At 45.5% G+C, this 12,022-nt stretch overlaps 1 protein-coding gene across 2 annotated transcripts in view; it reads left to right on the forward strand.

Annotated features, from left to right (window-relative positions):
• Window positions 1–12,022, forward strand: part of uroc1 (urocanate hydratase 1) — a 117,126-nt gene that overhangs the window by 53,510 nt on the left and 51,594 nt on the right. For both annotated transcript variants that reach the window (XM_068052194.1, XM_068052193.1), the window contains exons 10-13: window positions 1,057–1,119; window positions 2,972–3,151; window positions 4,019–4,116; window positions 5,794–5,866. In XM_068052194.1, coding sequence (XP_067908295.1) covers window positions 1,057–1,119; window positions 2,972–3,151; window positions 4,019–4,116; window positions 5,794–5,866 — 414 coding nt within the window. The remainder of the gene's footprint in view (window positions 1–1,056; window positions 1,120–2,971; window positions 3,152–4,018; window positions 4,117–5,793; window positions 5,867–12,022) is intronic.

The raw sequence follows: 12,022 nt of genomic DNA on the forward strand, positions 1-12,022 counted from the left end.
CATCTGTCGACTACTACCCTTTATGTCCTGGCCCTGAGCCAATTCTGGATCCAACCTGCCACATTGCCCTGTATCCCATGGGCTTTTATTTTACTGACCAGTCTGCCATGTGGGACCTTGTCAAATGCCTTACTAAAATCTATGTAGACCACATACACTGCACTACTTTCACAATCCTTGTTACTTCCTCAAAAAACTCAATGCAGTTAGTAAGACATGACCTTCCCTTAACAAATCCATGCTGACTATCCCTGATTAATCTGTGCCTTTCTAAGTGGCAGTTTATCCTGTCTCTCAGAATTGATTCTAATAATTTACCCATCACCGAGGTCAGACTGACCAGCCTATAATTATTTGGTCTATTCCTTGCACCCTTTTTAAACAGTGGTACCATGTTCATAGACCTCCAATCCTCTGGTACCTCGCCTGTATCTAGTGAGGATTTGAAGATGATCCTCAGCGCATCCGTTATTTCCCCCATGGCTTCCTTTAACAACCTGGAATGCAATCCATCTGGCCCTGGCGATTTATCCACTTTCAAGGCTGTCAGACCCTCTAGTACTTCCTCTCTCATTATGCTTATTGTATCTAATATTTCACACTCCTCCTCTTTTACTACAATGTCTGCATCATCCCTCTCCTTTGTGAAGACAGAGACAAAAAATTCACGAAGAATAAATAAATAAATAAAAATAAACCCTGCCCAGATCTTCTGCATCCATGCACCAGTTCCGTTGCACATGTCAGATGGGCCCTATCCTTTCCTTAGTTATCCCCTTGCTCTTAACGTACTGATAAAACAGGAAAAAGGGGTGGAGAGGTTTAGGGTAGGAATTCCAGAGCTTAAGGTCCAGGGAGCTGAAGACATGGCCGCCAATCGTGAAACAATTAAAATCGGAGATGTTTGAGAGGTGGTAATTTATAAATCCATGATTGGTTGCCTTCTCTCCCTCTGAGTGCCAAGTTTTTGCTAACCTCACCAGCTCAGTAAACATGTTAAAAATGCAAACACTTGAACCTGATGGAACTAAACTCTGTTCTTTTGCTGAATTTCAGGGAGGCTCGACAAAAGAAAACATCCCTCAGCCTTGGTTACCATGGTAACGTGGTGGACCTTTGGTAGGTGACGGAGATTAGATGCTGAATACTTTGAAAGTTTCTGGTGTTCGATTCGGGGTTGTGTACAGTGAATTTATGCTGTTTGCTTTCTAACTAATTGATTTATAAAAGTTTAGCATAACTTCCTTACTTTTGTACTAAAGTCAACGATCTCGCCTTTTTACCAGCATTATTTTCCCTGTTAACTCCTTTCAAAGCAGCAACAACTTTCAGCGAAGCATCTCAGAGCAGTTGATGTCAAGTATAATGATTGCCAACCCTCCTGGATTGCCTGGTGTCTCCCAGAATTAAAGATTAATCTCCCGCACACTCCTGTGAGGAGGGGAGTTTTCCCCTGTGTCCGGGGCTAACATTACTAAAAAACAAAAACAAGAAATGCTGGATTCACTCAGCAGGTCTGGCAGCATCTGTGGAAAGAGAAGCAGAGTTAACGTTTCGGGTCAGTGACCCTTCTTCGGAACTGAGTTCCGAAGAAGGGTCACTGACCCGAAACGTTAACTCTGCTTCTCTTTCCACAGATGCTGCCAGACCTGCTGAGTGAATCCAGCATTTCTTGTTTTTGTTTCAGATTTCCAGCATCCGCAGTATTTTGCTTTTATTACTAAAAAACAGATGATCTGGGTCATTATCACATTGATGTTTGTGGGAGCTTGCTGTGCGTAAATTGGCTCCCACATTTCCCTGCATTGCAAAAGTAAATGCACTTCAAAAGTACTTAATTGGCTGCTAAATTTTTTGGGACTTCCTGAGATAGTGAAAGGTGCCATAGAAATGCAAGTCTATTTAACCATCCGGGGTTATGAGATACAAATTGAAAGAACACAGCAACCGGCAAACACAGAGCCACAATAACTGACTTGGCAACAGCAATATAAGAAGATATTCAGGCTTCAGACAGGGAACAGCATAGATTCGCTTGGATGCTGCCTGGTATGATGAAATATAAATATGAAGAAAGACTTGAAAATTGTGTCTATTTTTGTTAGAACAACCCAGATCACAGGGCAACAAGATAGAAGTGTTTAAAATTCTGAAAGTTTTTTTTTATTCGCTTGTGGGATGTGGGCGTCGCTGGCTAGGCCAGCATTTATTGCCCATCCCTAACTGCCCTTTAGAAGGTGGCAGTGAGCTGCCTTCTTGAACCGCTCCATGGGGTGTCTATGTTGTAACTTCAATGTATCTCTATAGTAATATTATATAGTGAATGTCAGACAATGACAGATGCAACAAGCCAGTCACTATCTGTGCATTGACTTTATTGTGAAGAGGGAGATTAGATTGAATTTAAATGGAAGTGAATAGGGTTCGGTTGCTCAATCCTGATATATAACTCCCACTGGACCCTCTCCTGCTTATCGTGGGGATGGGGCTGGGGCTGAGATTCAAGGTCAATGTATCTATTATAACCTACCCCTTAATTAACATGTCCTTGATTGGTTGCCTTCTCTCTGGGTGAGACATTTTTGCTAACCCTACCAGCTCAGTAAACAAGTTAAAAATGTAAACATTGACTTTATCTTGAAGAGGGTAGATGGGATTGAATTCAATAACTGGACATTGATTCTACAAGGTGGGGACCAGGTGGGAATCTGGTTGAAGTTACATGGCTGGAGCCAAAGTTTGGAGCCAAGTGTTCATTGACAGGTAGTGCCAGGTATCAGCGAGTTAGGGAGTTGCTGGGTGAAGGGTTCAGCTTGGTGGCGGGGGTGAGTGTGGGGAGAAACAGGAGCATATAGATAAGAGGCGGGCTCTCCCAAACCTGAGGGCCATTGGCCAAGAGATCCATGGCACTTGGGAGATGCAATGGAAGAGCAGATGGCATCTATAATGTAGAACTATCTTCTACCTGCAGGGAAAGACTGGTACAAGAGTACGAGCGGACTGGAGAACTATTGGTGGACCTGGGCTCAGATCAGACCTCCTGCCATAACCCATTCAGTGGAGGGTACTACCCAGCACAGCTCACTTTCGAGACAGCAAATCAGATGATGCACTCTGACCCAAAAAGATTCCACAAACTTGTACAGGAAAGGTAGGAATAGCATGATACAATGTGCACTGTAATCTAGCCCATCATCTAGGGGAGAAGTCAAGAGGAGTGGGCACCTCCTCAGAATCTTTCTTGGGAGGAGATTAAATGGGTAGGTAGAGTCCATGATAGGGGAGAGTGTACATGGGCTGCAGTTGACATCAGAGTGATGGGACAAGTGGTCTTTTCCCCAGCTTTTTTTCTATTCGTTCTGGGGATGTGAGCATCGCTGGCCAGGCCTGCATTTATTGCCCATCCTGAATTGCCCTTGAGAAGGTGGTGGTGAGCTGCCTTCTTGAACTGCTGCAGTCCTTAGGGTGTAAGTACACCCACAGTGCTGTTAGGGAGGGAGTTCCAGGATTTTGACCCAGCAACAGTGAAGGAACAGTGATATAGTTCCAAGTCAGGATGGTGTGTGACTTGGAGGGGAACTTGCAGGTGGTGGTGTTCCCATGTATTTGTTGCTCTTGTCCTTCTAGGTGGTAGAGGTCGAGGGTTTGGAAGGTGCTGTCGAAGGAGCCTTGGTGAGTTGCTGCAGTGCATCTTGTAGATGGCACACACTGCTGCCACTGTGCTTTGGTGGTGGAAGGAGTGAATGTTTAAGGTGGTGGGTGGGATGCCAATTAAGTGGGCTGCTTTGTCCTGGATGTGTTGAGTTTCTTGAGTGTTGTTGGAGTTGCACCCATTCAGACTCCCGACTAGTGCCTTGTAGATGTTGGACGGGCTTTGGGGAGTCAGGAGGTGGGCTACTCACCGCTTGCTTCCTTTGCTGTTGATGAAGGTGACTCTCGGATGGGGGGTGCGGGGTAGGGAGATGGGGCTCGCTGTGCAGGATTTATTTTTTTGACATTCTCCTGTCCTTTATCATAGCCTGAGGCGACAAGTGAAGGCCATCAACAAGCTGTCGGAGAAGGGGATGTTTTTCTGGGATTATGGGAATGCTTTCCTACTCGAAGCTCAAAGAGCAGGTTAGTGAAATGAAACCAGGAGCCACCTTATGGGAATTTGGTGTCCAGTGGGGTGAGTAATTTATAACTAGCCTTTTAATTTTTTATAAGTTCTTTATTTTATTACTGTACCGGTCAAGAACTTGAATAAGAATTGAGGATGAGAAAAGAGCATTAGCCCTTTTGAACTTGGTCCTTTCATACCCTAAATCGCACAGCCCAACATCCAAGAACATCATTAATCGACATTGACTGTCTGTCCGTGCCTGGCAGATTATTCAAAACATTTATCGCTCTTTGATAAAAAAATTCCTTCTGAGTCTGTTTTAGATTTTTTTTTCATTAACTTAAATTGAAGTCGTCTGGCTCCGGTGCCTCGACTGATTGTGAGGGAATATCCTGGGGTCACCCATTGTGCACCATTCAGTTTTCTCACCCGCATGCTCTGAGACTCCCTCTGTAAGTCCCCAATCTCCTTTCTACATTACAATCTGATGTCATGAAAGGCGCCATATAAATGCAAGTTATTTTTTTAATAATGCCAGTGTCCCGGCTACACATCTGCCCCAAACAGCGAATGATCAGACCCACTACTGTCGATTCAACAAAACCACCCACTGCAGACTGCTCTCAGAGTTTTGTGTGTGAGGGGTTCGGTTCACAGAGTTAGTCCCTCTGTTCTGTGAGGGGGTGAGTGATCCAGACTTACTTTGCACACTTCTCCAAATCTTACAGTCAACGATGAGATTGAGATCTATCACTACTTTGAAAATGGCACACTGCCCTGGCTTGAGTAAAAATGGATGTGATTCTGTTGTGTCTTGTGGGAAATGTAATACATGTGTGTGTGCCACAACAGACAATTTAAAGCTGTTTTATTAAACAGTTCCTCCAATTTCCATTTCTGCTCCTTTCATCCTGCTGGCTTTGTAACATTCTGCAGAAGCCATTCAGTAACCCCAACTCTTAGACACTGTAGAGGGAGCTTTACTCTGTATCTAACCCCCTGTACTGTACCTGTCCTGGGAGTGTTTGGGGACAGTGTAGAGGAAGCTTTACTCTGTATCTAACCCCCTGTACTGTACCTGTCCTGGGAGTGTTTGGGGACAGTGTAGAGGAAGCTTTACTCTGTATCTAACCCCCTGTACTGTACCTGTCCTGGGAGTGTTTGGGGACAGTGTAGAGGAAGCTTTACTCTGTATCTAACCCCCTGTACTGTACCTGTCCTGGGAGTGTTTGGGGACAGTGTAGAGGAAGCTTTACTCTGTATCTAACCCCCTGTACTGTACCTGTCCTGGGAGTGTTTGGGGACAGTGTAGAGGAAGCTTTACTCTGTATCTAACCCCCTGTACTGTACCTGTCCTGGGAGTGTTTGGGGACAGTGTAGAGGAAGCTTTACTCTGTATCTAACCCCCTGTACTGTACCTGTCCTGGGAGTGTTTGGGGACACTGTAGAGGAAGCTTTACTCTGTATCTAACCCCCTGTACTGTACCTGTCCTGGGAGTGTTTGGGGACAGTGTAGAGGAAGCTTTACTCTGTATCTAACCCCCTGTACTGTACCTGTCCTGGGAGTGTTTGATGCTGACATTGGGTACCTGAATTGGAATGTTTTTGATATCCAACACTGACACCTCTCACCTCAGCCAATCTTTGAATGTAAAACTCAGAACTGTTTTTTCCTTTTAATTGCCTTCCAGGTGCTGATGTGGAGAAAGCTGGAGGTGGGAAGATGGAATTCAAGTACCCCTCATATGTCCAGCATATTATGGGGTGAGTAGGGAGAAAAAGCCATAGAGAGAGTGCATGTCCTCAGAATGGCCCAAAATACTTTACAGCCAATGAAGTACTTCCGAAGTGTAGTCACTGTCGTAATGTATGAAATGCGACAGCCAATTTGTGCACAGCAAGATCCCACAAACAGCAATTCACTAATGACAGATAATCTGTTTGAGTGATGTTGGTTGAGGGATAAATATTGGCACCAGGACATCAGACATAGCTCCATTGCTCTTCTCCAAAATAGTGGTTGTGGGATATTTTATGTCCAGCTGAGAGGGCAGATGGGGCCTCAGTTATAACGTCTCATCTGAAAAAAGACACTTCTGACAGTGCAGCACTCCATTGGTACTGACCCTCCGACAGTGCAGCACTCCCTCAGTACTGACCCTCCGACAGTGCAGCACTCCCTCAGTACTGACCCTCCGACAGTGCAGCACTCCCTCAGTACTGACCCTCCGACAGTGCAGCACTCCCTCAGTACTGACCCTCCGACAGTGCAGCACTCCCTCAGTACTGACCCTCCGACAGTGCAGAACTCCCTCAGTACTGACCCTCCGACAGTGCAGCACTCTCTCAGTACTGATCCTCCGTCAGTGCAGCACTCCCTCAGTACTGACCCTCCGACAGTGCAGCACTCCCTCAGTACTGACCCTCCGACAGTGCAGCACTCCCTCTAGAGTGCTACACACTGAGCCAGGGCTGACATTACAAATGAAGTAAGGTTGGATGTTATTATTGTGCACTCCCAGTGCAACTGCTAACATCTGCCATCCTGATTTTTTATAATTAATTCTCGGGACATGGACATCACTGGCAAAACCGGCATTTATTGCCCATCCCTAGGTGCCCCGAGAAGGTTCTATGGACCTTGTTCTTGAACCGCTGGCAGCGGTTTGGTAAACTGAATGGCTTTGCTTGGTCACTACCAATGTCATTTCAGAGTTCACCAAGTTGGTGTGGGACTGGAGTCACATATAAATGCATACAGGAATGGCAGGTTTCCTTCCCTATTGGGACATTAGTGAACCAGTTGGGTTTTTACAACAATCCAACATCTTCATGGTCACTTTTACTGTTATCAGGAGCTTTACTCTGTATCTCACCCCGTGCTGTACCTGTCCTGGGAGTGTTTGATGCTGTCACTGGGTCTGATCGTGTTCCATTCCCCAGCATTAAGAAATCTCCTCTTAATAAATGAAAGGACAATAACTTGAACTCTCCAGTTAATGGGAATTAACCATTTACGAATTGATTTGAATTTACTGCAATTCTCCTTATCAAAAAGTGCAGGTGACATTCAGGTCTCACAGTATCACGGCATTTGAAACTGAAATATATGGCAGCAAGGACTGAACAAGTTGGGATATAACAATTTAATGATTCCAATCTTGGGTTTCAAACTCTTCTTGATTATAGGAAGACTGAGGCAGGGGATGACTTTGAGAGTTTCGAGGTTCTAAGGAAGAATGAGGGAGTTAGAGACAGTGAGAATGAAAGGTGGGGGAAGAGTGAATAGAATGGAAAATTGAGTGTTTGGGAGGAACAAGTGTGAATAATTGGTAGGTCAACATCTTAAAAAACGTCTCAGTCCCATAGAGTCAGAGATTGGCTGTTTATCTGTGGACTTCAGTCCACCAAATGATCATCTGAGATATATGTGCCCAGACACACGATAAGGGCGGCACGGTGGCGCACTGGTTAGCACCGCAGCCTCACAGCTCCAGGGACCCGGGTTCGATTCTGGGTACTGCCTGTGTGGAGTTTGTAAGTTCTCCCTGTGTCTGCGTGGGTTTTCTCCGGGTGCTCCGGTTTCCTCCCACAAGCCAAAAGACTTGCAGGTTGACAGGTAAATTGGCCATTATAAATTGTCACCAGTATAGGTCGGTGGTAGGGAAATATAGGGACAGGTGGGGATGTTTGTTGGGAATATGGGATTAGTGTAGGATTAGTATAAATGGGTGGTTGATGTTCGGCACAGACTCGGTGGGCCGAAGGGCCTGTTTCAGTGCTGTATCTCTAATCTAATCATCACTGGAATGTTGAAGGGAGTGAAGAATTGCCAAGGATTTAGTTGCCTAAATTTTTTTTTAAATCTTAAAATCATGCTTATTGATAGTTGTGTACATTTTAACACTTCCTACAAAGAGTAAAGAAAGGACTTGCATTTATATAGCACCTATCACCACCTCAGAATGTCCCAAAGTGCTTTATGGCCAGTGAGATACTTTTGAAGTATTCGTGACTGTTGTAATGTGGGAAATGAAGAGAGTGAGAATGAAACAATAATGAGAGAAATGAAAGTGAAGATTTTTCAGGGTCTGTGTGTAGGGGTTCAGGATTGTCTTGTGCACAGTGAATTTGATGGGAAATCGGGCCGAAACTCTCCACAGTTTAGAAGAATGAGAGGTGATCTCATTGAAACATGCAAGATACTGAAGGGGCTGGACAGGTTACACTCTGAGAAGTTGTTTCCCCTGGCTAGGGAATCTAGAACATGGGGACATAGCCTCAGGATAACAGGTCGATCATTTAGGACTGAGATGAGGAGAAATTACTTCACTCAGAGGGTTTTGATTCTTTGGAATTCTCTACCACAGAGGCTTGTGAATGCTTTATCATTGTGTGTATTCAAGGCTTTTGATTTTTGATCTCTCAGGGAATTTTTTTAAATTCATTCATTGGATGTGGGTGTTGCTGGCCAGGCCAGCATTTATTACCCATCCCTAATTGCCCATGAGAAAGTGGTGGTGAGCTGCCTTCTTGAACCGCTGCAGTCCATTTGGGGTAGGTACACCCACAGTGCTGTTAGGAAGGGAGTTCCAGGATTTTGACCCAGCGACAGTGAAGGAACAGTGATATAGTTCCAAGTCAGAATGGTGAGCGACTTGGAGGGGAATTTGCAGGTGGTGGTGTTTCCATGTATTTGCTGCCCTTGTCCTTCTAGTTGGTAGAGGTCGTGGGTTTGGAAGGTGCTGTCTAAGGAGCCTTGGTGCATTGCTGCAATGCATCTTGTAGATGGTACACACTGCTGCCACTGTCTGCCAGTGGTGGAGGGAGTGAATGTTTATGGATGGGGTGCCAATCAAGTGGGCTGCTTTGTCCTAGATGGTGTCGAGCTTCTTGAGTGCTGTTGGAACTGCACCCATCCAGGCAAGTGGAGAGTATTCCATCACACTCCTGATTTGTACCTTGTAGATGGTGGACAGGCTTTGGGGGGGTCAGGAGGTGAGTTACTCGCCGCAGGATTCCTAGCCTCTGACCTGCTCTTGTAGCCACGGTATTTATATGGCTACTCCAGTTCAGTTTCTGGTCAATGGTAGCCCCTAGGATGTTGATATTGGGGGATTCAGCGATGGTAATGCCATTGAATGTCAAGGGGAGATGGTTAGATTCTCTCTTGTTGGAGATAGTCATTGCCTGGCACTTGGGTGGCATGAATGTTACTTGCCACTTATCAGCTCAAGCCTGGATATTGTCCAGGTCTTGCTGCATTTCTACACGGACTGCTTCAGTATCTGAGGAGTGGCGAATGGTGCTGAACATTGTGCAATCATTAGCGAACATCCCCACTTCTGACCTAATGACTGAAGGAAGGTCATTGATGAAGTAGCTGAAGATGGTTGGGCCTAGGACACTACCCTGAGGAACTCCTGCAGTGATGTCCTGGAGCTCAGATGATTGCCCTCCAACAACCACAACCATCTTCCTTTGCACTAGGTATTACTTCAACCAGCAGAGAGTTTTCCCCCAATTCCCATTGACTCCAGTTTTGCTAGGGCTCCTTGATGCCATACTCGGTCAAATGCTGCCTTGATGTCAAGGGCAGTCACTCTCACCTCACCTCTTGAGTTCAGCTCTTTTGTCCATGTTTGAACCAAGGCTGTAATGAGGTCAGGAGCTGAGTGGCCCTGGCAGACCCCAAACTGAGTGTCAGTGAGCAGGTTATTGCTAAGCAAGTGCCACTTGATAGCACTGTCAGTGCCACCTTCCATCACTTTACTGATAATCGAGTAGACTGATGTGGCGGTAATTAGCTGGGTTGGACTTGTTCTGTTTTTTGTTACATTGCCGGGTAGATGCCCGTGTTGCAGCTGTACTGGAACAGCTTGGCTAGGGGCGCGGCAAGTTCTGGAGCACAGGTTTTCAGTACTATTGCCGGAATATTGTCAGGACCTATAGCCTTTGCAGTATCCAGTGCCTTCATCATTTCTTGATATCACGCCGAGTGAATCAAATTGGCTGAAGTCTGGCATCTGTGATGCTGGGGACTTCAGGAAGAGGCCGAGATGGATCATCAACTCAGCACTTCTGGCTGAAGATTGTTGCAAATGCTTCTGTCTTATGTTTCGCACTGATGTGCTGGGCTCCTCCATCATTGAGAATGGGGATATTTGTGGAGCCACCTCCTTCAGTTAGTTGTTTAATTGTCCACCACCATTCATGGTTGGATGTGGCAGGGCTGCAGAGCTTAGATCTGATCCGTTGGTTATGGGATCACTTAGCTCTGTCTATTGCATGCTGCTTACGCAGTTTTGCACACATGTAGTCCTGTGTTGTAGCTTCACCAGGTTGACACCTCATTTTGAGGCATGCCTGATGCTGCTCCTGCACTTTTCGTTGAAGGATTGGTCTCCTGGCTTGATGGTAACGGTAGAGTGGGGGATATGCCAAGCCATGAGGTTACAGATTGTGGTTGAGTACAATTCGGCTGCTGCTGATGGCCCACAGCGCCTCATGGATGCACAGTTTTGCATTGCTAGACCTGTTCGAGATCTATCCCATTTAGCATGGTGGTAGTACCACACAACACGATGGAAAGTATCCTCAATGTGGGCAGGACTTCATCTCCACAATGACTGTGCAGCAGTCACTCCTACCAATACTGTCATGGACAGATGCATCTGCAGCAGGCAGATTGATGAGGACAAGGTCAAGTATGATATGGGGAGTGGGCAGGAAAGTGGAGTTAAGCCAGAAGATCAGTCATGATCGGACTGAATGGCGGAGCAGGCTCAAGGGGGTGTATGGTCGACTCCTGCTCCTATTACTTATGTTTTTATGTTCAATCCAGGGCTTTAACCAACTAAAGCCTGTTTGTTTCAACTGTATAAAAATGATAACTGCAATTCAAAGCTAATTCATTGGCAGTAAAGTGCTTTGGGGTATTCTTGGGATGTGACAAGGTGCTATATAAATGCAAGCAGTTTCTTTCTTTCTCTCTTTCAGTCTGTCTTTTGATAAAAAGCTCTCCAGTTACAGAGAAATAAGTGACGGGGTTAAGCTGAGTAGAAGCTTTGTTTTTTCAAAATACCAATCACTGGGATTTTTCTCCTTCAAGCAGAGAAGGTTAAGGAGAGATTTAATTGAGGTGTTTAAAATCATGGAGGGTTTTGATGGAGTAAATAAGGAGAAACTGTTTCCAGTGGCAGGAGGGTCAGTAACCAGAGGACACAGATTTACAGTAATTGGCAAAAGAGCTACAGAGGAAATGAGGAGAATTTTTTTACACAGCGAGATGTTGTGATCTGGAATGTACTGCCTGACAGGGCAGTGGAAACAGGGAGGAGGGGAGGGGGAGAGGGGGCGAGGGGGAGTGGGGTGGTGGTGGGGGGAAGGGGGGTGGTGGGGGGAGGGGGAAAGTGGGGAGGTGGTGAGGGAAGGTGGGGAGGTGGTAGGAGTATGGGATTAGTATAAATGGGTGGTTGATGGTCGGCACAGACTTGGTGGGCCGAAGGGCCTGTTTCAGTGCTGTATCTCTAAATAAAAATAAATTTGTGGGATTTCTTTTCAACTCTGCAACTGGACAACTGGACCTCAATGATCACACTTGATAAAATACATTCCTCTTTATTCATGGAGTGATAAATGTTTGAGATAATCAGCCAGACAGAGGAATTAAGATGTTTAAAGTGCTGCTGGACACTCGAATGGAAGAGTTGGGGTTGCGAAAGTTGAACTTCGATGGGCCAAATTGTTTTGTCTCATTCTTGAATTTCTTAAGTTCCATTCAGATTATTCTGGATCCTGTTAATAGGCACATGTGGATCAGCATGTAATCAGCACAAGAGAAGAATGGCTGGTTTTTGATCCTCAGTCTGATGGCTTGTGCCCAAGACGCAAATTTTTTAAGTATGTCAAAACATACAC

The sequence above is a fragment of the Heterodontus francisci genome, chromosome 19 (assembly GCF_036365525.1).
Source record: "Heterodontus francisci isolate sHetFra1 chromosome 19, sHetFra1.hap1, whole genome shotgun sequence".
Lineage (NCBI taxonomy): Eukaryota > Metazoa > Chordata > Chondrichthyes > Heterodontiformes > Heterodontidae > Heterodontus > Heterodontus francisci.